Source organism: Malurus melanocephalus, unplaced genomic scaffold (genome assembly GCF_030028575.1).
Source record: "Malurus melanocephalus ecotype Western Australia unplaced genomic scaffold, MMel_1.1 scaffold_111, whole genome shotgun sequence".
Classification (NCBI taxonomy): domain Eukaryota; kingdom Metazoa; phylum Chordata; class Aves; order Passeriformes; family Maluridae; genus Malurus; species Malurus melanocephalus.
In genome coordinates this window covers 244,068-271,909 of record NW_026623343.1, presented here as the reverse complement: position 1 = coordinate 271,909, position 27,842 = coordinate 244,068, and the positions used below count along the sequence as shown (strand labels likewise).

At 38.1% G+C, this 27,842-nt stretch overlaps 1 protein-coding gene across 1 annotated transcript; it reads right to left on the bottom strand.

The window, feature by feature from the left end:
- Positions 1 to 6,887: 6,887 nt before the first annotated feature.
- TMEM182 (transmembrane protein 182) lies at positions 6,888 to 26,032 on the bottom strand. Its single transcript, XM_057369492.1, has 5 exons — positions 25,892 to 26,032; positions 25,417 to 25,516; positions 23,955 to 24,053; positions 15,337 to 15,474; positions 6,888 to 7,979 (listed from the first exon to the last, which is right to left on the bottom strand). The coding sequence occupies exons 1-5, from the start codon at positions 26,030 to 26,032 to the stop codon at positions 7,756 to 7,758; spliced, it is 702 nt and encodes a 233-aa protein (XP_057225475.1). The 3' UTR covers positions 6,888 to 7,755.
- Between the last annotated feature and the right edge of the window lie 1,810 nt (positions 26,033 to 27,842).

Below are 27,842 nucleotides of genomic sequence, written 5' to 3'. Positions count from 1 at the left end.
CACCGCTCCCGCACCGCTCCCTCACCGCTCCCGCACCGCTCCCTCACCCCTCCCGCACCGCTCCCTCACCCCTCCCGCACCGCTCCCGCACAGCTCCCGGCACCCTGGGCCTCGGCTGTCCCGCGGCTCTGCCGGGATCCCCGCGGGTTTGCCGCGGCCCGGCCCGCCCTGGCACGCACAGCAGAGCGCCCCTGACCCGCACATCCGTCTTTTCCCAGCCCGCCGCTAAGAGTGACCAAAGGAGAGAAAGCRCCTCCTCAGCCAAGGGGATTTCCGTCCCGTCTGCGTTAATGTCACCCATGTTCTCTCTTAGATAAACAACAAATACAGATCTCAACAAACACGATGCAGATTCTCCCTTTCGCGGAAGAAGAAATTGGCAGGCGTCCCAGACTCAGGAGGGGAGAGTTTGGTTTTGCCAACCATTTGTCTTAACACTGGAGTAGTTCAGAAACTGATACAGTACAAGTGTTCTTTCCAAACTTCAAAGCCACACCTTTGGCATTCTTCGCTGGCAGGATCCAGGTGCAATGAAAAGCTGGTGGAAGCCAAATGCTTTTTTTGTAAATCGCTTTCTCAAGGCCCTATCTTTTTCTGTTATTGAGCAGTTTTTAGACACTCTCGCATCTACTTCTATTCCTGCATGTAGGCATACTGGCAATAACTGAACAGTTTGTTTGTGCTGGAATAAGGATCTGACCAAACACCTAAGCAAATGGCAGATCAAGGGGTTTTGTATACTGGGGCTTCACTTTGGACTCTGTAGTTCATGAATTTCTTTCCACACTGAGTGCAAAAGTTCTCAACTAAATTCAAAAGCCCACAGCTGATTTGCGCAGCATCTTCAAGGGATGTGTTCATTTCACCAGAGCAGCAGAGATATGGACACAGATTACCAAGGGCAATCTGAAGAATATTTCACTGCCATTGAAATATGCATAGAATTTGTTTGGCTTCTTTTCTGCAGAGAAAAAATGTCAGACATGCTTTTTTATAGTAGTTCATAATTGGAATATAATTACTTAATATTCCCATACATCTGAATTACAAGTAATGCTTCTTACTGCAGGAAGGTTATCCAAATATTCACTGGGTGAATCACAGGGTTAGACTTATAAGGGGGTCTTACGTAATAGAACCAACTGTGACCCTCCTGTCTTTGAGTGTGTATGTCACTGCCTTGTGACAGCTTTCTATAGGGATGTTTGTACAATGAGGTACTACTAGGTTTTCATTACAGCTAGAAAAATGAAGCTGATAGGAGCTGGTTTTTTTGGTTTTTTTTAAATCAGGCTGGAACTTTTTTTTTTTTCAGATAGAAGCAAGGGCCTCCCATGAACTGCATTCTCTGATATAGAGAGTAGCCAGAAAAATCTTCCAAGGAAATACGAAGCTCTGCACAGCTTTTATATAGTACTGTATCAATCCAGCTAAAGACCTAGAACCTACACATCCCACATTCCATTCCGAATCCCACCAGTCTCATTTCCTCAGGCACAGCTAATCTTGGGGAAACCCAGAAATTAATGGTGCATTGTGCAGCTTCAAAAACATGACAGGGATTTGGAGCTCCAGTGATAGGATCACAACACTGTACAYTGAGCCTTGTTTCTGTGGGGAAGGCAGAGTGCATAATTCAGATTGTAGTTCCTCCTCTCTCTTTGACCCTCTCTTTGTCTTGGACACCACAGGCACAGTCACCATCAGCTGGCAGAGTACAGAACTTAAGCTAACTTTTTCAAGCTAGTTGTCCACATGCCTTGCTACACAGACATGTCTTGGAGTCTGCATTTTAAGCTGTGCCACTTCTGGACCCCAGTGTGGGCCCKGGAGCAGATCACAAAGCTGTTCAGGTTATCTCAGCACCACACTCGTGCAGGWCTGTTGTGTGCATGGTGGAGCACACCAGTGCCTCAAAGCATGTGGTGCTTCAAGGGAAGCTTAACACTTCCCTCCCTCAAGCTTGCCTCTCAGGGAAGGCTGAAAGGGTGCTCTTGTACCCGATTATGTCATGTACATGCCAAAGAACCGAGGTACTTAAYGCTAGTCCCAGAACGTACAGGAATATGCTGTGCATATTGCTTTGGCTAGCAACTTGTTATTTAAAGTTCAGGGCAAGATTTAAACCCTGAAAAGTTTTTTTTTCATAATTGCGGGTGTGGGGGTGTGGCTAGGATGATGACGTACAAATGGGAAGGACTTAAGAAAATAGGAGTAAGAGAAGGATTACATAAAAAACTTCAGTTTCCYAATCAAGACTCACTGGAGCTTCTTAGAAAGTACTATCCCATATTTCCTGAGATAGATTAAATACAAGATGATCACTCCAGCCCCTGAATTTAATATATCTATCAGAGTAAACATGACCTGGGCATGGGATCTGTCACTTTATTGTCCATGGAAAATTCTCCTGTTCTCCATTAATAGAATAACTAAATTCCCTACAGTGTATTTATTGGTTAATTCTTCTTGGGAGTAGCTTGTCTTGACTTTGTTCAATATTTTGTAAAATTCAAGATTAGTCTTAGGATATCAAGAGATGTTTCAAATCTGTTTCAAATCTCATAAAGATATTCTCTTCTGCTACAAAAATCTCACCCTGGACTGAATATGCAAAGACAAAATTAGTCCTTTTCAAGACAGAATCATCAAAGACCAATGACCGTCAAAGAGCTATACTTTGAGGAAAAAAGAAAGAGGCCAAATTTCAAGATAACGCAGACAGTCAGTGAGACTGGAGTGCTTGAAGCTGCTGGAATTTTTTWAAGTCATTCACAAATACTATATCTACCCTTGACAGGTCATTTCATTCTATTTAGCACTTTTTATTCTCTGTGGTTTATAAGCTCTTAAGCAAATGTAAAAGGGAGGAAAAGCTAACGCGTCTGATAATACACTATATCAGGATGACAACCTAACTGAATTTCCCCTGTGGTGCTAGCAAAACGCTGTTCCAAAAAAAAAAAAAAAAAAAAAAAAAAAAAAAAAAAAAAAAAAAAAAAAAAAAAAAAAAAAAAAAAAAGTGAGAGAGAGAAAAGGGGTGAAAAAGGATCATAGAGATCATGCCGTCACATTTCATTTCAGAGAACAAAACCTGAAGCTGATTTTTCTTTAGATCAGTTGTATACCAGTTGGAACATGGGTGCCTAGCACTGCGACAGAGTAATATGATCTGAGCTTTAAATAGCTGCCAAATAACCATGTGGTGGCTGGCAGCATTAAACGTGTTGCAACGAGAATGATCTGTTTCAAAGTAAAGCCACATAACAGAGGATTAGTCAATCTGATGTGGTATAKAGAAGGAGGGGGGAACGTTTTTCATTATCCTTCTGGTTTCTTTCTGGTTTAAATGTGTTTCCAACTCAAAGATGCATCAGTTTAAGCTCTTTTTCTTAACTGGTTTAAAATCTGAACCATGTCCAGGTCATTTCAGATAACATCTGCTAAGGCACCCTGGTACAAGGCGGGCAGTAACAGTGTGGCAAAGGTGAAGTTACACCACTGAGACTGTTCCCTTGATTTAACCCAGTACAGAGTGGCTGCCTCTCAGTGTGAAAGGCACCTTCCCATGCAGAGCCACTCTCTACCTCTCACCCCCCCACCCTGCTACCATCCCCCTCCTCCCGAGTTTGTACCAAATGCATCCTTGCCAGATTTTAGAAGCAGATAAGGAACAGATCTAGAGCAMGTAACAGGCTGATTTGTACTCCAGGCCCTCTCCTTATCCTCACAGCATAATGTGGAGCCTTRAGCACTCTGTGAGTCCCTTGYGGGCTCTTTGGGACATAGGGGAAAATCAGGTGCAGTGGAGATTGCTAATACAGGAATTGCTGCCAGCCCTCCATTTCTTCTTACCCTAAAGTAAAATGGCTCTCCTGACCACTACTGCAAACCTGTCTCCTGGGTAGATGAGGCACGTAAGGGCTGGAAAGACAGACCAGTATTGGTCTTAAACTGGTAATATGAGTGAAAGACATAGAGGGAAAAGTGGTGCTGTACATACTTGTGATTCTTCATCCCTTCTGTCACTTTTGATTATGGATGACTGACTTCTGTTTTCAATTTCAGTGTCTCCACCAACTTCAGACTTACTGTAAGATARCACAGCAGAATTTCATGTGAACATACTTTATCTAGTCTTCACTGCCTGGGAATCACACTGCCAAAAGGACAAATAGGAACAGGGGAGACAGAGGAAAACCAACTGCTCCATCAGGAGGTAAATACTCATTTAAGATGTTCAATATGACTTCTTAAAAGATAATCAACACAACACACTTTGCAGCCAGGATTTTGCAAGAATGGAAACATCAATAGACACTACTTAGGATTATCCCACTAGCAGTTTACTAGCRCACTACAGAGTACAGTCTCAGCTACAGCAGGTAGGCATCCTGCAGAGAAATAAAGCAGGGAGTTTTTTTGCATTTCTGCAAAGTAGAACAAAGTASAACCTCACTAATGCAAATGACAATAAATAGACACAAATTTCATGAAGGTCAGCTCTAGTGACACCTGYAGCACCCACCTGAATGAGCAAAAAGGATAAACTGGGGCAAATCCTTTTCTGACTGGTCCTGTCCACAGCTGCCTTTGCCACATTGTGTCAGTGCATCCCCCAGGGATCAACAACAGCTGCACAGTGAGCTGGCAGATGGCATCACAGAGGGACACTCACCTGTCTTTTTCTCCCTCCTTTCTCATCTCCTTCYCCTCATTTTCACACTGCCTCCTTTGAGGGCAGTCGCGGTCCTTGCCAYGTTTGCACTGGACAAATGGATAATTGTCAGATTGAAAGTAATCAGAAAATGCTTCTTACTTACTTTTCTTCCTTTTGCTGTCACTCTTCCAAACACATATCTTAAAAAAKAAATCTCTTTTCTTCCAGTATGATCACAGGCTATTAAACCAATGAGGAAATTATTAAGGAAAAAAAAAAAAAACCACCAAAACAACCAAACTCCCAAACTCCTATGGATTTGTGAGGAACACATTTCTTTGACCAATTTCACAGAGCCTTTTGATTAGAGTATTTAATCCCATTTACAATATTTTACTCAGCTCTCATGAAAATCCCTGCATCCCTGACAAGGATTTTCTAGACAAAGCATGTCTGGAAGAATGCCACAAATCAAGTCTCCCTAGCTGGCCTGTCTTCTCTGAGTCCTCACAAACCCATTCCCCTGCACATACCTCTTTAATGAAATCAGAACAGGAGTTAAACTGTGCTTTTAGGCCATATCCACCCAGAAATGCCTCCCCACCATCCTCAACACCATTTCTCGGTCTGCAGCAATTACTTATTACATATGACGTGCTTACCTACATACATATTTTGAAGGGAGTAAACAAACCCCACCATTTCAGAAGGAAGCTGACTTTCAGTTCTGCCAATAAGATGGAATCCAATTAAAGCAAATTGATATAGTTACAGACTGCTGCTGAAGTATGAGTTTGAGTGAAAAATTAATGAGGACTCAAGCCATTTCTTCTGGCATTGGAAAGGCTTCTAGACACTCCTAAAGGAATCCTCAGAAATGCCTTGGATCTTCAATGGCCATTACATCCACAGTCTGACCCAAAGGGTTGCCTCCAAGAGAGGTGGTCTTGCACACAAAAGTACAACTAATTTAGCTGCATAAAGTTCTGAAGATGCACATGGGCTGAATTAAGGGCGCCACGGGAGCCTTTGGCTCATTCCTTGCAGGGTTTATTAGTTGCCGCTGCACACATGGTTGGGTTTGCTGGAAGAGGTCCAGCTCTGAGGCACCTCAATTCCTCCAGTTTCCAAAAGATGCAAGAGAGTGGCTCAAACATATTGCCCCCTYTAAGCTCTTGTGGAGAAGGACTCTCCCCTGCAGAGAAGCAGACAGGGTTTCAGTGGGTACCTAGTCAATAACTCTTGATTATTGAGTTTACCCTCACAATTACCAGTGAGTCTCCTATACCATAAAGAGGAAAAGTACCAACAGAGTGTATTATTTGAGAAACAGTATGTGATTGTGTAATTRAGGGCAGGAATATAATACTATATTCACAACAAGCAGGGTTAATTTCAGCATTTCCTGACTAACCAACGGCATTATGGTGTAACCCTAATGTTCTCCGGATGGCTATCATTTATGTGASGTTCTTATATATGCTTATGAATATTTGGTTAAAATTCACCATCATACTCTCTGACACGGTAATTAAAAACACTGTGTTATTTGCTAATAAAAATATTTTTGTGAATTGTTAATTATTCCAAACCTCACAGTCCTAACTTCCCTACCTCCCACTCTCGTTGTCTTCCTGTTCTATAATGTATAACACTAATCTTGATGAGGGAAAAATAAATAAGTAGCAGGAAAGGCTGGAAAGCTTCCAATCGCAAAAGCTCCCAAAATGGAAGTAACATCCAATCTAGCCCACCACATCTTCTATGTGGGCATTCCTTTCCTGCCTTGTAGCAATGCTTTCAGTATTCATAACAGCTGTGGAATTAAGCATTATGAACAAGAACAAACCAACATGCAGCCTTTACTTTTCCCCATCAGTCCCAAACTATTCTGCATTGAGTTACGCAGTGAAAACCAGCACACTCTCAGATGGATTTAATTTCTATTTGGGCCCGATGCCAGACAAAGTTTCCCCATTGTTAAAATTCAATCCCATCTTTTCCATACCATGCATACAGTCTCATCCTTACCCCATCTTCCACACAGATGTGCACACACACACACACACAGAACCAGGCACTCCCACAATGCAGAACAAATCCATCTCCCCTAATGTCTTAGCTAGGCTCATTGCTTCCTCTGGCAAGCCTAGTAGGCGAGTTGGATTTATTCTGTAATGCAGATTTTTAATATTTGAGAAAATGAAGGCTGAAATCATGTCCTAGATATTGTCTTGATAATAAACCTTTAAACCTTGTTTAATAAAAAATTAATTTTACACCATCATGAAAATATTTGTTAGAGGAGCCAATTGTTCCACTGAAAAATRAAAGGGTTAAAACTTAATTAAAATATTAATGCTATAATCCAAAATACAATTTTGGCATAACTTCAGATAATGATTGTACTACAGCATTTTGGCTTACAGAATCATGCAACACACATGGATTTCAGAATACAGAAAAGTATACAGCTTTCAAATGCATACAGAAAAGAAAAATGGGTAATAGAACAGTTAAGCTTTTACACATTCATGGCAATTGTGTTTTCCCTCGTCCTCTTCCTATGGATGCTACATGAACAACTGCACTCTATTTTTATAAAGTGCAGACATGTTTGCTGCCATTAAAGCTAAGGCAAGTAGTGGAAAACAGGAGAGGAGGTAGATTGAATTACTGCGTTTGAATGTTTGCCTTCTCCTCTACCTTGTGCCATTCTCTACAAACAGAAGTACAGTGTAAATGCTAAAAGATAAATGTATAAAATGTTGATTTTGGCCACTTCATGTTGGGCTTTTACTTCCAGAAAACTTTTGCCTTCTGTTTGCTAACCTACAAAAATGCTGCTAATAGTACAATGTGAAGAACCACATGTATACTTTCTAAAGAATTACAAACAACTAGTAGGGACTAAAGGTGGTTTCTTCCTGTATTGAGTTTTGTGTCCTTTACCCTTTAACAAGTAACAGAAGAACTTCCAGAAGTCTGCCTGCAACTTAGGATTGCCATAATGGTAATAATGTACAAAATTGTTTCCATTTACACTTGTCACAAAGTTTATCAAGTGCTCCTGTATTCCCCTCAGCAGTGTCTGACTAGTCTGAGTGTAAATAAATAGCACGGCCTACCAACAAGAACAGCATTCCTGCTAATAAAGCAAAAAGTACTCCTATAGGAGCCAACATAAACGACCAGCCATAATGTACATAAACAGCAAAGTCTGGGCAATCCATTTTTTTCATGTTTGCGTAGTTTTCCAGATCAGCCATGGCCTGGACCCAGATGACATACATCACGACTACCAGCGAAAACAAGACACCTGGAAAAGAAACACTAGGTTTTAACAACAGAGTGTGAGACAGATGCTGGGTGCACTTACTGTAATACCTAAAAATCCATCAATGCTTGAGGGCCTACCCGTCTGCATAGCACATCAGCCACCACTGGATAATTTTTGCCTTTGGCTTCCTCTAACTAGCACTACCTCCATCTTGCTTCTGATTTGCACTGAAGGCATGCTCCCGTGACAAAGGAGATATTTGCTTTTGCTAGGCAGACTTTAGGGACAAAATTCATGCAGGTATTTACTGTTTTGAATTCAGGGGTCAAGGTGGGGAAAGGAGGGGGGATGGAATGGGACAACCTGGGAAAAAAATCTACTTTTGCCTCCCAAACTCTGGAATTGTTTTTAATAGTCTTTTGGATGAGATATAGAAAGGAGTGGGAAATCTATTATCTTTACCTCTCTGCATTTGCTTCTCTATTCTTATAAAGAGGGCCATGTTTGGAATATAAAACTTCAGAGTTTTTTTACTCAAATATTTTGCATAAAAATTCAAATATTTTTAATTCAAAATCATCCACATTTAGAAAAGAAGCTCTTGGTATAGGAACAAAACCCAACAAGTAAATAATAGCTATGTAGCAGGCTATTAGTAATAACCTCAAATTGGATACAACAGTTTCCTGGAATTAATCCACTACATAATTCACAGCCTTTTCCCAACCACTCCTCTGAAAGGCGTTTGAATTGTTTATACATTATGGCAATAGAAGCACATGTCCTTAGAAACTTTGTTAATCTCCTTGTTACYATACACCAGAAGGAGATATAAGAAGAAAGTGCTTTCCAGAGTATCAGTTGCATTCCTAATATTCCATTTCGCTTTAGAGGCATGTGGACACTTGAGAAATGCAAGCCTGCAGCACAGATGCTCYAGAAGATTTGCTGGAGAACCTAGGGCATGGGTCTAAATTTTTTGCATGCTCCAGCCTGTACCCATTTGCTCCCTGAGCTCCAGCTGTCACAGCATAGTTACAGCAGCAAGATCATCTATTCCAGCATTAAAATATTTAAGGGACACCACTCCATCATGKTTTTTTGCCAGGATGTTTAGGTGCCTTGTTAAAACCACAAGTCAGTGCACAATCCTGGGAACACTCCACTGCCAAACTTGAGGCTGCAGGCTGTAACTCAAAGGTATTTGTGGTCTCTTCTCCATCCTGCTAAATACTTGCAATGCAGCCTTGAACAAGTGTGATATTTGTGGCAAAACCCACAAATGCACTTTGTAAGCACCCATGGCAAGGCATTTGCTTCCATATACACAAGTCCTGATAACTTTGATGGTTACTTTCTTCCCCAGCCTGAGATGCTGCCTGACAACCTTCTTTCCACACTATTTCTGTCCATTTACCAGGGAGTAGCTGTTGTCCTCACTCCCTCACTTGATGCAGACAAAATCAGGCAGGTTAGATGCAGCAATTTAACTAGGTGATCTTCCTGTTTTATGGACAAAATGTAGTATCTTTACATACATCCTGAACATCTGACAGGTGACAGCTCAYGGTTCAATCCTTGCAAACACTATCTTTTGACGGCCAACAAAAAAAGGGCTGAAGTAGTTAACCTGAGGCATAATCAAAACATAACTCAAATTCCTAAAGGATCTGTAATTTCTAGGAGGATGAAATAAAAGTAGAAAAACTAAATAAAGAGGGAGGCAGACACATTTCATGTCTACGAAATACACTTCCAGGATTACATTTTTTGCTAGGGTTCAAATTCCTAACAAAGTTTGAGAAAACCCAACACTCAACTCTAAGAGGACTAAATTCAATTTTGAAAATATTTTACCTAAGTAAAACCCAATTTTGATGGAATTTTGTACTGTGCTAGTATTAAACATAAAACCGCTGAAACAATCAGAGAGAAGGATTGCCTTAGGGCCAGACATAAAGAATGAGGAATTAAATTGAAGACTCTTCAAATATATTTCAAATTGAGCATAGGATTCCTAGAATGAAACATCTAATGATAACAGATAATGAAGGCAACAGGAAAATCAGAACCAAACAGAACTAGTAACTTTTGATATGAAAAGTAAAAGGACTCAGAATCAAATTCATAAATGGAGTTATTAGATATACGGATTTTGTTCATGGTTTCAAAACTTGTACAAAAAACAAATTATAGCCTGTAGATTTGGAAAGATACCTTAATAATCTGGCAAAATCCATAAGGACATTGGAATTTACCTCTTCAACTGGCTGTGCCTATGTATTTTGAAACTAGTCCTCTATTTATTCTCTACAATGGGGAAAACTTAGTCCAAAACAATAATAACTACAAAAAGCAGTGATGCATATTCCCTTATTATAGAAGCAGGTGACTATAACCAGGCCTTGCACATCTGGAATGCCCTCTGGCAACCTGGGTAGAAGCAAAGTTAGGTAGGAAAGCTAGTCAGAAATATTTTCATCAAAACAAAACTGCATCGGAGGTGCTTTAATCTCRAAATGGGCACCCTTTTCTTTTTGGGCACTCTGAAGCAACACCCAGGTGGTTAAACTCGAATCAACACCATGTAGGTGCAAAATAGCAAGCCAGTCCTGCCAGTGGTAAAACAGCTTCAGGGAAGCTATCATCCCTATGGTGTGATTTCACAGCAAGCTGTTACACCTGTGAGTGGCAAATTGCTGGGTATGGAAATTTGCAGTAGAAAAGTATGTCAAGCAGAGATAAATGTCCTTCCTTAAAAGGGAAGAAAAAGAAAGGAAGAGTATGTAAACCCTCTTAATTAATTAAGGCACTAAAGGAGTATTTAAGGGTTCTCATCACCTGCTAATGGAGACTAATTAATAGGTGTATTACTTATCATGTTCAATAAATATCTTGAACAATAGAATCAGGCTAAGTAAAAACTGACCATGTTCTGTTGCCTCCAACAGTATTTAATTCATTAGCACTCCTTTTGTCTAATTTTCACAGAGTTATGATTTCAGAGGAGTTAAGCATTTAGACAGGAGTTTACTGAACATACATTTATCCTGAGAAATCTGCTCCTGCAGTCTTGCGAATGTCGTAAGCTCTCAAAGCCAAATTCCAAGACAAAATTACTGAGATTGAAAAAAAAATCCACAATTTCTTGAGGCAAATATTTTTAGGAAGTATGTGCTATGATACATTTCAACATTTTTTGCATTTAGACCTTTTTCATAGAGTGCAGGCATCCTTTTGCCTTTGCCTTTTAGTGAATAAAAAATAGAACAGCAGTTGCATGAATCAGGATTGATGGAAATTATCCCTAGAACATGAAATATGTGTGAGAGAGATTAAGACAAATAAATACTTCCCTCCTACTCCTTTTTCTTTCTTTTTTTCCATTTTGCTTTTTCTTATAAACACACGTTTGAAACACAGYTCTGTGCAGTGTGATAAGACAGGGACTTCTCTGAGGTCACTCTTTTCTGTCTTTCACATTCATTCTTTTGAATTTCTTTCAAACAAATACTTGTGCATATTGTAGAGGAGAAAGAACACAGAACCTTTAGAAATGTCTGTGAATTCAAGAAGCAGTTTGCTGGCCTTTAGTACTGATTCTTCCCACGTAGAAATGCCTTTCACTTGTCAATGGTGAATGGCTGTTTATGGCATGAATCTTTTACTATGCAGACACGAAGACAACAGGTGCTGGAAAGAATGATGTGAGCTTTTCACTTGTGCCTGGAAGTTTAGAACTCTTTATTTCACTTGAGGAAAACTTTTCTGTGTGTGTGTATATTTTTTTTTATTAATTGCATTTTTCTGTTCTTGTCCTTATTTCAGATTCTACCACCTGCCCTGGCCTCTTGTGACCTTTGTTTAAAAATAATGGTTGACATTATCTGCTGAAGTACATGCAGAGGATCCCATGTAAGAGTTATGGCAGTAGGCACATGTCTCTGGAAACAGATTTTTGTCCTCATCTAGGATTTTGAATTCAAGTACCATCTTTTTTCACTCTTTTGGCAGGAAGCAGCAGTCATACTTCTAATCTTGTTTCTTCACCAGGGTATGATTCTGTAATGCTCTGTGCACATCCTGGAATATTGCTTGTTGCCATCAGCACAAGAGGACAGTTTTCACTACCACCAGGCAGAAAGATGCACAAGGTAATTACGGACTTTATTAAAGGCTGCTCTAAGTGGTCATTTTATGGCAACTTTCCCTYCTTTTGCTATGAACTTTGAAGCAACTATCAGGCTTCTTACAGTTTGCAGTACTGTAGCTGCTCTTGGACCATCCTCTGATGTTGCAGACATGGAGGTGAGGCTGCAAAGGCAGCACTCAAGTCACTGACTGTGGTTATCATTGAACTGACACTTTTTCCCCAGGGGTATTGCAACTGTAGTTTCATCTGTGGCCTCAGGTGGTTAATAAGGTTAAAAAGTTTTTTACTCCCAAATAAGGAAAAATGGGTCAGGAAAATGATAGATGGTGTTAATCGTAGTTATAATGGCCTTGGAATGGCAAAAGTTAATATCCTAGGAGGAACATGGAAGGTGCGACAGAAGACCCAGAATTTAGGAGAACACACTTCAATCTCTGCAGTGATCTTGCAGGCAAGATCCCAAGAGAGGCTTCCTTGAAGGGCAAARGCTGCCTTAAAGGGCAAAGGGGCCCAGAAGAACTTGGTTCTTCTTGGTTCCTCATACACCATTTCTTCAAAGGACAGGAATGGTTCCTTTAACTGTACCACAGTTTGATCAAGTCTGGCAGAAGTCAATATTAACTTTATATGGAGTTACATTCACAAGAACACTACCATCAGATTTGAAAATACTATTATTGCCCTTTATTCAACACTTGTGATATCAACTGTGGTAAGCTATGTCCAGTTTGGTGAAATAGAGATCCTGATAAATTCAGGTGATGACCACCAAAATGGTGAGGGGAATGGGGAGCAAGTAGAGGCTGAATGGGCTGGGTAATTTCAGTCTAGAGAAGAATCCCATCTTCATTTTTCTAAATGGAGTTATAGAAAAGATGGGGATAGACTTTTCTGAGACCTACAGACTTGAAAGAATGAGATGTAATAGTCACAAACTGCATCAAGGGAAATTTCAGGTGAAAGCAAGGAAAAAATAAAACATTTCTCACAATGAAGTTGGTCAAACTGGGACAAACACCCAAAGATGCTGTGRAACATCAATTACTGGAGGTTTTGAAAACTTGATTGGATAAGGCTCTGTGCTGCCTAATCTAACTCTGAAGATAGCCCTGGTCTAAATGGGACATTTAGACTTGATTGCCACAAGAGGTCCTTTTCAACCTAAATTTATTTATGTCACTCGGGATCTCTTTCTAGGCTTCTCAAATAGGTCTCTCCAAAAAGCAAGTCTGTGTTGAAGCAGATGCATACCTGATCACATTTGAGAAGTGGTAAATATGCACCACTTCTCATCACTCTCCCCTTCATGCCCTGTTTTTATTTGGCAGGCAGTAAATGAACAGGCTCTCTAGTCCTGAAGGAGATGGGCAGAGGAAGGAGTCAGGGCAGCAGGGACACAGTAGAGCACATCACCCTCTTCTGCATCAGATAGAATCTGTCTTGAGCAAGTTGAATGGGTCCTATGTTCTGCCACCACCACTACTACTTTAGCAGGATTTTGCTAAAGACCTTTGCTTTTCAACAAAAGCAATGGTAATAGTTAAAAATAATACAGCTCTTTTTTGAAGCCCTGATTGAGAACAGTCCTGAAGTTGAAAGTTACTACATACAGAGAGTAAAAAATCAGGATTTCCCTTGAAGAACATTTGCTCTATAGGGACAAAGGGTGAAAGGGGCAAAGATACAGATGCAAGGTCATACACTGGGATAATAAAGCTCACTTAACTTCACATACCTAAAGCACTAGTCTCTCTAGATTCTCTTAGTAAAGGAAAGACAGGTGTAGGGTTCCTCCATAGCACATTCATCTGATCCAATTAGGCCGCTCTTTCAGTATGAAATGAAWCCCCAGCTGGGGGAACTTCTTACATACCTACTGTTTCTACTGCCAGTGAATGTTAYTGCCTCTTGCAGGCCTCCTAGGGAAGCCAAGGGAGGCTAGCACAGATTTGGGGATCTAACTTTCTCCAGCCTAAATGAGGGCAGATGAACTGACCCAGAGTGGAGAACACAAGCGCCGCTTTGCACCTCTGCCCGTCAGTTCTTGGCATCTTTCAAATGCCCTTTTCCTCTCAAACAGCTTCTGCTACTTTCTAGTGACAGCTGAGGCTTTTCATGCATTACAAATGCAGAAAAAAGAGCAAGACTCACATGGGCTCTTGCCCTGCAAATTAGTGACAAAAAGCATTGAAATATCTTAGAATATCCGTCAGACTATGAATATTTTTCTGTATGTCTTTTAAAAGTGTGGAGGAATAATTCTCAAGGGATAAAATGTAAGTATGCAGGATTTTCTTCAGCTAAAATATTATAAAATACTTCCCRCACTTCACTGAGAGATCTTTGGAAGGGAATAATGATCACTAGCTGCGCATGAAAAGCTGAGAGGTGCAGCGGGTAAGCAAGGTCAGCAGGTCAGTATGAGAAGCCAAATGAGAGCCCAGGCCTTTTGGTCCTGACAGGGGTGGCTYTACCCTGTAACACGATATGTTCTCACAGGGCTTCCTCTCACAGGCTTTAAACCAAGGAGAACAGCAGTGGAGCACATACTATCATTTACATCCTATATAACTCTATCTTACACATCAGTGTGACATCTTCCCAGACTTTTCAAGGTTAAGCAAACAGCATGCCAGTGAGCTGTCCATATCAGCCAAATCCGGGGAGGGTGCATCCTCCAGAGTACGTGTGGGTTATGAGGAAGGAGGGAATTCAGTTATTTGTTATCTTTAATGCACAGARGTTTAGAGCTCCTACTTACTCATATGTGACAACTATTTTGTTTAAGCCTATCACATCCAAAGCATTGTCCTGTATTGGTCATGTAAATGTGTTCTGTCTCCCAGCTTCTTCAGAGTCCATTGTAATCATTTTTTGCATCACTGTTAAAGGACAAAACCCTCTCCTTAGCTAAAGCCCTGAGAAACATATAAGGCAACATCCTTAAATATGCATTCTTTTTCCTGTTAAAAAAAGCAGATTGAAATTGCAGTGAAATTCCATTATTTGTCCTGGATGTGTTTTTTTTTTTAACCTTAACCCAAAAATATCTTTTATAATAGCTTCATGACTAAATAACCGTGGAAAGAATTGTCTCCAAGGCAAGCACTTCACAAGCCAAAGGACAGAAACATACGATTTTTTTTCTGTTAACCATGATTGATATAATTTTTGGTTAAGGAAAATGGAAGAAATAACTCATCCTTTCTACTCTCTAATTGACTGAGCAAACAGCATACCCACCAGCAATGATGAAAAAGCCTCCTCCTGCTTTGTAYAGAATGTGACTGGCAAAAGGAGCTGCACAGATGATGAGGAAACTAGCCACCACAACAGTGAGCACTCCCAGGAGCATAAGAACTGTCCAGAAACCTCGATAAACTGGAGAAAAGGAAGAAGGAAGAAAAAGAATACAATGTTTTTTAGAACTTATCCAAGCTGGCTAACAAAGGTTTTTTCCTTTTCCCTTCTCTTATCACTTGCCTTATCAACAAATGAAATGTTAATTCTATTTTGTATATTGCTTATATATCAGGTGGATCAAATAGGTTTCAATGCCAGTCCTTACCTTATGATCATGGAAAACAGGTTGTGAGTTACTGTGAATGAAATCCATCTGCTGAATATTTAGCAGTACCTTGTAAGATAGCAACTTGACCAAAYTGACACTTTTTAGAAAATGGCAGAGCAAAGCTATAGCAGTGATTCTTTGGAATATGAATGGACTGACAGGATACAATTATTTTACCAAAATTGTGTGGGAGAAGCAGAGAACTGAAACATCTTAACATTCTTAATGCCYAGACTGTATTACCAATAAAATCTGTACATTCTTGACAATTTTGGATAATRCTCCTTATATATAGCCATATTTAGCAGTAAGAAATGTAAGCTAGGAGCATGGAGAGACTAGCAAAATGTAAACCGTGTTCCTGAAAAACAGYGAAGTGTCTTAAACCAGCCTATTTTTGCTCTAAAGCTCTTTGTATTTTATTAAATTTAAACTGTGATGTTTCAGAAGCCCCTGTTAGTGCCAAGCAGTGCTGAATTAATGGATGCAGCTGGTGATAAATGAGCTGAGAGTTTTGTGACATACTCTGGCCAAAAGAGTCTTTCTAACAATTAGTTTTTAGCTGGTTAATTGCACATCCATTTAACAAAGTCATCATTTTACAAATGCTACAAGAGTGACATAAATTTCTCCCATGAATTTAAAAATTGGTACATTAACACAACCCATTAGTAAAATTATGAGTTGTAAAGATCTCCATCGTCAGATCTGAAAATCTTGAAGCACTGACAATTCAGTCAATGAAAAACATTTCCACCCAACTGAGGGAAAGCATATAAGCCAGCTGGCAAGTCAGGAAAAGTGTATCACAAAAGAAGCTGCCACTTATCATCTGACAGCACCTACTTACTGTTATGGAAAAACACAACCAAGCAACTATTATACTGGTTCATATCCTGAAATATTCAAATTCATACAGCTTGTTAGAGACAGCTATTCAGGTTTGCTCTCATCTGAAATCTGAAGGTGCACTAGGCATTAGCAGCTAGTGTTTCCCACTAATGTATTCCAAAAGCCTACAGTTTTTAACTTGACCAGCTTAACTCATCTTGAAGTATACATCATCAGCCTTGTAAATGTATTAGCTAGACCACGCTCGCCACATTACATTAGCCACACTTTTTAAATAACATCCTTTTTAATCCAGGCAAACATTCAGAGACATCATTTTCTGCCACACTGATCAGCAGATTTGGGCATAAAAAGGATGAATGTGTCTGAAAGTACCTGGCAGAAGGGTTAAAATTGTGGTTTGGTTCATATCCAAKGCTCCACTTCATATAAACAAAAAATCATTGGAATAGCAGGTAAGAAATAAGGCTATGGCTCAGCAAAGCAGTTAAATGTGTGTTTTGCTTTAAGTACTATAACTCTTATGGGATTTAGGCACCTGGTTAAAGTTAAACACATGGTTAAATGATTCACTTAATGCAAATGGACAGTGAATGGAGACCTAGAAAGGTAAATCTCCCAAGTCCTTCAGTCTTGGGTTTCTGAAGCAATTTCATATTATTTTACTCACGGGGCTACTTTGATAAGCTTCACTGCAGTCTCCAAGTCCATGGGACATTACTTCCTCGTTTAAAGCCTAATACCACTAAATCAATCTATAACCACCCAACTATTTTACATGGGTGGCCCAAGGTACTTCAAAGTCATACTACATAATAGGACACATTGGCCAAAATGGACCTTGAAAAAGCCTTCTCTGATATTATGATGATCAGTCACCTAAGTCTTGCAGCAGTGTTTCTATTTTCTGTATGGATGAGGGCACAAGATTCTCCAGCGTTACAAAACCAACATCCATTTTCATYATCTGCTTTTCATAGAGGAAGCTTTGAAGTCCGCTTTTAATGAAATTTCATGAGAAAAGCTTGATTTGATGCTCAAATATTCTTAGAAACAGAGCACAAAAGGAGTACAAATGTAACTGATGAAAATTTGTTTAAACCTCTCTAACTGTTCATGAGAAAAGCTGTTTCTCTGCTCCAACACTGTAACTATTTTATGCATTATATGTGAAATACTGATTTCACCTAGCTATCACATGAAAGAAGCTTCCATTCTATTTCTCTAGAAATAGTTATTTACTCTAGAGAATAATGGATAAATTCTGATTATCCTAATACTTGTTTATCAAGCTAATCCTGTCATTAAACATCAGTTAAAAAATAAAGTGTAATTGACAGGTACAAAGTCTGCTCACAAACCTGTGACTTTTCAAGCAAAATACCACCCTCTCTAATCTGCAAGGCAGAAAGAAATTTGGATCATTTGTGGCACAGGTCTGAGGAAACACCCTATGAGCCCTCAGACTTTTTTAAGGGAATTTAAAAGCAATCACTTTCCTGCAAAGATGGCTTCACTCATTTTATACTTTGACCATTTTTGCTTAGATCACATTTCTCATCTTCTCTGTCTAGATGGGCAAGATCAATTCCTACAGGGCTAATCATTAAAAATTACAACTCAGTCTACTGCTGTCATTTAGCTTAGCTGTCACCTATAGATGAACACAAAAGAGCTGGTTAAAATTAAATCTTCCTAAGAATGAAATTACTCTTCAAGTCAGACTGTGCTGCTCTGGGGTTGAGACGAACAACAACGGATAAAATGCAACAGAAGATGCTGCTTTGAATTACTGTTCTTTATATCCCATGACAAGGGCTGACACTGCGATTCAAAAACTCTGTTTCAAGAAATAATGGTTCAGTGTACCCATACAAAGTGTATCTATACAAAGTGTATCTATACAAAGTGTTGACAGAAGTTTGCACAATTTCAATTCTCACTGAGGTAGGATCATAGGATAGCTCAAATTCTGGTCCAGATGAAAAGGAGTGCCCTCACCTCTTCTAGTATTTCACAGATATGTTAGAGTTACCCACCTCAAATACATGCATTATTCCAAGTATTTCCTACAAMAGAAGAAATAAGGTGCAAGCACTATTGCAGATTAAATAAAGTAAACATATCTACAAGTGTTTAAAATCTTAAATACCATTGCTCTGTGTTGAAAGAGTACTAAACAGAAGGTTTTGTAACTTATCTTGGTACAAACATTCGCATTGGAAATGACAGGCAGGCCTAAAAATAAAAAAGACTTAGCAGAAAACAGGAGCACACACAACTGCACTGTTGGGCCTGTATGGGAACATTATATTCCTGAAAAATTGCATGACCTGTAGTTTTCCCTTGCTGCTTGCTTTCTTCTCTAAAGATGTTAATATAGGTTCCTCCAGAGACTTCTGCATTATTTGAAAACTAGAAGTATCTGCATTTGTGAAAGGGACCAAATTTCGGAGAAATTAGTAAAAAATTACCAAAAGCCTTATTTTCTAATATATTAGATCCCAGAATTGATTACAAACTGAAGTTACAGATTCATATTTTAAGATATTACTGATGCATGGTATGAAAGAGGAGCAATAATATATTTGAAAAGTCAATGAGCTGTGTCACCTACCACACACACTTGTGTAGCAGTCAAGCACACCTCTGGCGCTCCATAATAGTCAGCCAGGAACAGCCRAGCTAATGACACAAACCCTGCTGCTACTGGAGATGGCAACATCAGAATCATTAAAGCATACCAAGTATTTTATTGCCTTTGCTGACTAAAGGTGTTTTCAAAACACAGCCATCAGTCCATACAAGTACTATGGTCTACCATAAAAACACCAGCCACTTCATATTGAATTTAAAATCCATATGAATTATTAAGCACTACAAGGAGTAAAAAACTTTTGAAGCCTTTTGAGTCAGTACGATGYCACATAAACATTACCAAGAGTAGGCAAAATGACTTGGAAAAGTTGCCTTGAACTGTCCCAGACAAGCTCATACTCCAAGAACATTTCCTACGATGACTGTGGATTGTACTTTGAATATGTCTTTTTTACCTCTCTGTTTAATGTAAGAGATATCGAAATGCTTTTGATGAGAACATTGCCACACACAGTGCCAATACGGTGAAAGGTGAAGTACCTGAACTGCTCTCAACCAGGAGTATCTTCTCTGAAGATAAACAACTGTAAATGAAATCACCTATCTCAGCAGCAGCACAGGAGACACACCTGGCAACACAGTAAACTGCGCAAGACTTATCTCAGCTTCATTTAGCACCCTTTACTATCATGTAGTAATATTTAAAAAAAAAATAAAAAACAGTAAAACAAATACAATATTAACAGAATGGATATATTGCTTTCTAAAATGCTTCTTACTTGATTGCTGCTTGGTGGCTCCAGAGTTGTCCCTTATGAATGTCCTGTATTACAATCTCTCATGGGCAATTATATGACCATATTACATAATAGCATTTTTTTTGCCCTAGAAATAGACTACTGCTAACATTTCACTTGTACAACTTTTATTTTCAGATTTCATGGCTGATATTTTCCAGATTAGGTTATATTCAACCCATTAATAAAACTGCCAATAAATTTGATCTCACCATTTTAGATGTAACAGTTGCTGAATCAGAATTTTGCTTCAGTCCTATAAACATTGTGTATTATACATTAGGCACCCATTTCAAATGCTGGCAATGTGCCCAGTACTGGACAAAACAAGATACTAATAGTCAGGAAAAAAATACTAGCAGCTACAAATCAGAGTATTAAACCAATGTGTCAGTGCTGCCCCATTAAAATGCTTCCACTTTAGCTTCAATAGGTGCTGGGGTGATTTATAACAGTTAGGAAATTATTGTTTATTTCCAAATAAAGTTGAAAAAAAACCTCTCAATAAGAAAATTAATGAATTAGTGACTGTTAGATTTCTCATTTCTTTTTTTTTTTTTTTGGAGTAATCTCACTATGGTCAATGGGACTATTTCCATGAGTAAGGACTTTGCACACTTTTCAAAATGTATTGTCCTATAGCAAAAGAACTTTATAAAACTGTGATAGTCCTTGAACATCAGTGTTAATTAATTTAATGTCATGATACTATTGAATCTAACTAGCAATGAATTCATATTAATGTACTATACTATCATGCTTTCAAAATAGCCTGACAGGGAAATTAATCAGGTTATGATTAAGCAAATGTCTGTTTATTTTAGAATATATATGYTGCTGCTGTGGTATTTGTATTGCATGGCCTAATTAATATTTTTATTTTTAGGTTGTAGTTTGTTGCACTTATGTTTGTGAATCATCATAAAAATGAATCTGTTAGCAACACAATGTGCTAAGTCGACTTAAGAGCTGCACACTGTAATAGTTGCCACTCTAAAGCTTTGTACCATCACAGAAAGTCACTAGAGTCAGGCTTCCCCTGAGTTCATTTAGATGCCTGTTTCAGGTTAAAATAAAAGACACTACCTATGAATTTATTTAAGTACATTAACCATAAAGAATGGTTCACACAGCTTTTGAAAACATAACTTACACTACAGATAGGGGAACTCCTCCCCACTCTGCCAAAATATTTAAAAAAAAAAAAACAAGTGAATGCACAAAGGCATTATAAAAATGATTAAAAGATGTAACAAATTGCAGTTTCAAAGCAGCATTATCTAACCCTTTGAGGCTGATCATGCATCTAACAGTAATGATTAAACAATATCTCATACATTAAAGTATGCATTCAAATTTCCAATATAAGCATCCCTGTAGGCTTTTCAGTCTTTACATTTCCATCTAAGGCTATAGTCCTTGAAACCAAGAACTCATAGTCTAGGTTTGTACACCAGGATGAACCAAGCCTTTGTCTAAAGCTCTGCAAGGCATACTGTAACACTGACTTCCCCAACCTCAAGGCTTTAACAMGAATGTAAATCCAACATACAAAAAGATGTCTAAAAAGTAAGAGAGGATAGGTGAGCCTGTTTTGAATTTTGGCCCAGAAAATTTCTGAGCCAAACTCCTTCTAAAGCCAAAGGAATTATATCAACAGAGGAAGAACTTGCTCCAGATACTGAACTCAAAAAACATCAGAGATTTTACATTCTGCAGGCAACTTATCTTTGCCTGAGCTATTCTAGCTGGATAGTGACACAGCACTYCAACAACATATCACACTTGTGTTTCCACTAGGGACTGCAGTTAAGTTCAAATTCCTCTGATAAAGGTCCAAAAGCCTCTTAAGCCAAATAACCTGTAAAAAAGTCACATGCCTTTGSTTGCTCAGAAACTAATAGTCCTCTGAACAGAAAGTTAAGAGATTTTTAGAAAATGTGTTGTATATATGTTTGATTTTKCTAATGAAATTTAAAGGTCTTTATTCAACTTTTTTACTTTTCTATGAAAGAGCAAATGAAGATGATAGAATATGTCTTGTTATCCACCCCTAATTAAAATGGAATTTAATTGATTCACTAAAAGTGGAATGAAAAGCTTGGGGAGAAGATTTGGGCTTTTCATCCTCCATCCAAAAAAGAATATGTTGAGAAAACTATGAGCCAAGAAAATGGTAATATTTTATCARGAAACAGTAGCAGAATCAAAAAGGGGAAAACAACCTTAATTTTTTGGTAGTGCCATTTTGTTCTATGTATAGCTGATGCAAAGTATTAGATGCAGACAACTGGGTATACCAATCACAGATGAACTTTTGTTCTTCATATAATCAAACTGAGGCCTTTTGTCACTGGCTTTCTAGAGAACCATATCCTGCACTGGTAGCTGAGAAGAAGAGGATAACCTTCTAGTATATCTTAATTKAGTGACAGCAGTTGCATTTTAAAAATTTGTTTACCAAATAATATGGGCAGGATTGTCAAACTAGACTAAAGGAGAAACAAGTTTTGAACAGAAGAGATGATGACATAACCTTCTTCATRAAAAGTTGTGAAAGACTCTTGAACAATCATACCTGCTCTAGTAAATAACTCAGCTTGGATGCTGAAAATGAAATGTMGGCATAAAATACTCAAAACCTCTTCAGTTTTAATGAGCTCGAAAGCAATCCAACTGTATCTATTTATATAGCAGGAATGGCTCTGCATATACTCTACCTGGCCCAGCATCTACAGTACAGTTCTGCCTACTTTTAATCACCTAATATGAAATATAGATAGGAAAATTATATTTGAGCAGTGGTTCTTTTGGCAAACATTAACTAAAATTAATTAAACTTTTGATGATATTCCTTCTCCTTTCCTTTTTCTTTGTTTGTCCACTTCTGTGTAATCATGCAATATAATTTGAGGAACCTTTGTGAATGTATGAGTGAATAGTGGAATACAAACTCTGTCTAGGCTATTAGGAGCTGATGATTCTGTCACTTTCAAATGGAAAGATAAACTGTTCTAGATGTGCTGTGAAGTTACAGATTAGATCTCTGAATGGTGAGGTCTGAATTCTTCCTGGACAAACAGTTCGCAATTTCTAAAGATTAACAGGACCATTATAATTCTAGTTTATTTTCTTTTTCATGTCTGCAGCATAAAAATTGGATTCTAAAGACGATTCAAGGTTAGCAAAAGCATATTTACAGCTTCAGGACAGGAAGGGATCACTTGAATCCCTTAGTCAGCGAGCTCAGAGACATGTAGCACCCACATATCACATGTTGTTTAAAAAGTCTTATGAAATAGGTATCAGAAGTTATTTAGTTCAAATATATTTGTGTAAAGCTCTTAATCTGATTAAATACACCTGATATGTTTAAGTAGTTTTGAAGTGTTGCAAAAACAGCTTTCCAGGTATTATTYAAACAAAGTTTTCAATTACTGTGTATCTTTTGCATATATATAAAATATATATCTATATGTATCACTTACAGTACAAGAGTTTCTCAGTGAAGTATATCTGAATCAGTTAAATAAACTTAGACAGCACCAAGGCTCTGCTCCTCCTTCCTTATAAAATAAAAATGCCATACATTTTCATATGTGGCTATTTATTTAACAAAACAAACTAACAAACAGAAAACAAAACCAAAACCACAGAAAAACAACTAACAAACAAAAAAAAAACCCAAAAAAAACCCTCACCAACCAAAAAACAGTTTTATTGAAATACATGGCAAGAAGTACTTGTTTAATGCATTCAGCCCAACTTACTATGTTGGAGAAAAAAAAGCACTAAAAAGGAAACTTTTTTTTCCCCTCAGAAATTACCTCCATTCTGCCATCATGCTTAAAGCTAAGCATTCRTTTAAGTGCTTTGTTAAGCAGTAGCTTAAATATGCAAGTTGTAAAATTATGAGAAGTATGAAATACGAAAACTCTGTTAATTAAACTGTGTGGAGCGATAAGGGTGTTTTATTTGGAAGCATCCAAATTGTTTTCTTGAAACCATAGACATTGTATCCGTTTGCACCAAACAATACTTACTGATTGCAGAGTCATAGGAGGTTGAATTGTGCTCATCTCGGAGAAGAGGAAATGGGGACAGGTAAGCGTGTGTACAATTCTTAGAAGGTGACTGGTTGGCTAAAAATGAAAGAAAGCTAAAGATTAATATTTTACTGCCTCAACAGTATTGTGTGCCTGTTCCTCAAACAGGAAAACTGAGCTTCACAGGTCAAGATTTCAGGTTCTTCCCGAGGCAACATCTTACAGTGAATTTGTTTTGGTAAGACATATAAGCCTTGGAATCCAAACAARATTATTCCTTAAAGAGCAATTTGTACTCTAGGAACAGTAAACAAACGATGCAGAAGCACAATGCAATTTATATGTGATGCATATGCATGCTTKYGTATGCATATGTACCTTTCTCATTYGAGGGTTAATTATGTTCTCATTATTGCATGTCCAAAACAAACAAACAAACAACAACAACCAAAAAAAAAATCCAGGYAATTACTTTTACTTTTGTGAAAGAACAATGAAAATATCAAGCAYCTTCAGAAAGTTTATGGTGTCCACAAATACAAGTTTAATCCATGGAATGAATGTCCTCCAGAAAAGGGTAATTTCACCCTTTATATTAAATAATTCTAAAAATATCAACTTCTTCCTGGTCAAAGATAAAAGTTGTTCTATAATGTAAACACCATTTAGATTTCAGATTCCTGACCACAGAATTTTCAGATAAATAACAAGGGGAAATTAACTACTGTGAATAATACATTTTCCACCTAAGACTAAGCAATGTATTTAGCAAAATATGGGCTAATAAAGTCAAATTTGTATTATGGCACCTGCTTTTCACAAGGATTTGCAATAAGGTAAGTTAATTCTCTACCTCAGAGGGAGTGTCAAAAACTGGGAAAAAAGTTTTGCTTGACTTCTTAATGGGAGATTTTTGTTGMAAAACTCTATCTTAAAATCCTGGATGTAGTGAAAGAAAGCAACAGGTCATCTGTGAATGTAATAGAGGAACCCTTCTGGAGACAGTGTGTCCTACACCATTTTCACTGTGGAGGTGTCCATTCCCTTCTTAACCCACTCCAAGTGGGTTAAAAACAAGATGGAGAAAATCTCCAAGGAAAACTTCATGGACCAGGCTAACCCCTAAGCTCTTTTTTCCCTACTTAGCAGAAATAAGCCATCTGTTTAACAGAAAGTGGCAAAAGACTGTGTAGCTAAGAATGGACTCAGGTTAACAGGGTGTCCATAACAATTGCAGTGTAATCTGATAGCTAAACTTGCATCATTTTGTCCTGGGGTTTCCTATAGTACAGATTRCAAAAGTGTGTGTCAAGAATTTATTTTAGGGTAGCTGAAGAACCTGATCCCCAAAGAAGCCATGTGAAATTCAATGATTCGTAAGATAGAAGTAAAAACAAAAAACACAGCAAACCCCAACAATTTTGAGAACAAAGGAAATGTAAAAGGAAAATTTACTTACTATACCAAAAATTCCACATGCTGGCATTATTATCTCCTACATTTCCACTAAACCAGCACCTCCAGAAGAAACCTTCATGATGGAAAGTGGCCTTCTCTCCCTACAAAAAAAAAAAAGAAAAAAAAAGAAAGAAAGCCATTATCATACAATTTTTGAATGGCTGAAAGAATTAAGTTCAGTTAGAAGCTGAGGTAAAATGACACACAACCTGTCTAAACATAGGTCAGTTGTAGCATATATATAAACAGTCATTGTACTTTTGAAAGAATACCGTATTGCAAAAGCAGTATCACAAAATAAAAAWTCATTTTAGAACTGATTACAACTGATTATAAGAAGTTTTGAGCCAGACTTGTGTAAGCCTCCAGAAGGTCAAAATGAGTATATTCAAAAGTTTAGACAGAAGTAAATTCTCAGAAAATAAACACATCCTACATGTATAACTCTCATTATAAATAAAGAARTCCATACTAACCCCAGCATCTTCAAGGGCTTCTGAACAAGTTCTTATTTCCGTAGCAAGAAGCCAATAATCAGTTCCAAAAGCCACTAAAAAAAGCAAAACTCCCAAAGCTGCAAAGAAGCCTCCAAAAAATATCCCCACACTCAATTTCATTATCAAAGTTATTTAAAAAAAGGAAAAGCTTAATTGCTTAAAAGGCTAGCAGTAAAATTTAATAAAAAATATTGTGAAAATAACTAAAAAAGCGTTTGGAGAATACAGTTCATATCTGAAGAAGTTTCTCTTCACTTGACTTTCTGCCTGTGCCCTTCTTCCCAAYGCCCTGTGAGTCGATTTGAGTCTCCAAATTTGTGTTCCATGTGGCTGACTCAAGTCTGACAGATGAAAAGGGCCTTCTATTTTAGGACACTGATGGCAGAGCTTTGCTCTGTTTCGCTGTCTGGGCGAGGCCAGTCAGAAATAGCTGACCTTCCCCTAACTAATCAGGGATTGACTTGAAATATTATTGCAGCTGGTGCATCATCATCAGTGGAGATGGAGTTGCAATGGCTCTGTCCATCTACGTGAGCTGTGTTACAGAGCACACAGCAGTAGCAAGGACTTCCAAAGTTCAGGCCTGGTGGTGAATGTTTCCTTAGCTGCTAGCAGGAAAGGAAATACCTGCAATACTTTGGAAGTGACTATAAGTCACTTTACAAAATGAAGGCTGAGAGGTTTTTTACAGAATTTTAAAATACGGTAGCCAAACTGAAGAGATGCCTCTGAAAAATCCTATTAATAAAAACATAGTTATCTTTAAAAAATTACATCTTACCTTTAAAGTAATAATTTTAGCAACACTAAACACAAAAACACTTAAATGTTTTATTTATTCAGATGTGAGGTTTTTTTGGCACAAATCAAAAATTTATGCACTTAGAAATCCCTTCAGGCATCTGTTAAAAAACTCCAATCTTTTTTAAAACAAGGGGACCCTTTCCCAARCACATGCTTTGGCCATTTTGGAAAGGGACGAGGCAAAACATTTAAATTACAAGTACGAATTGTACAAGAAAAAGGCTTTTGCAATAACTTCATTTGATGCCAAGCAGGCCTTCCCAATCATCTCTCATGGCCTGCATGGCATGCTCCTATAGAAATTTACAAAGTTTATAATTTGCACCAGATCTTAAAGTCCTTACCAATAAAATTTCATTGGAATTATTTATCACCAGCATAGAAAATTGCCATTGATACCATGAGCTGGGAAGTGCTGGGATCAAGAGAAGAATGAAGCCAGTTTACTCCAGAAAACACTTGCCACAACATTTTATCTCAACAGACTTAGGACTCCAGAGAGACTCCTACTTCCAATATGCCCGTATTGGTTTGGAGAGGTCATCAGCATGCTTGAAGAGAGCAAGGAAAAGATTTCATTTCCCCTTTATTTCTACACAGATGAACCAGTGCTGTGTCCTCTGTTTTTACAGCACTACACTCTCTGCCCAACATCCCGTTCACATTTGTTACGAGTCATATTTTATTCAAACCTGATACTATACTAATTTCATACAAAAGCACATCTAGTATTTTGAGGCCTTTTTGCATTTCAGTTTCAGTATATGSAGAGCAGCAAATGAATATTCAAACAGACTGTTTTTGTCATATTTGCTGTCCCTGACAGCCACTTATGCACTTAATTTTGCTATAGCAGAAAGAGGTGTTTGGAAACACCATTTTGGAAAGTGATTTATTGTTCATTATAAAAGAAAACAAAAAACAAATCAGGAAAAAGAAGAACATATAGAATGTGCTAGAAAAGAAAATAAAAATTATTACTTGAAGCTTGGAATAATACTTTAACTTTTGATCAGCCCTGAAGCGGTCAGGCAGGTGAATTAGATAATTGTTGCAGGTCCCCTCCTACTTAAATACCCTATTCTGCTCTGGTGTGTTCAATTCTATTCTAGTGTGTCTAAAAAAA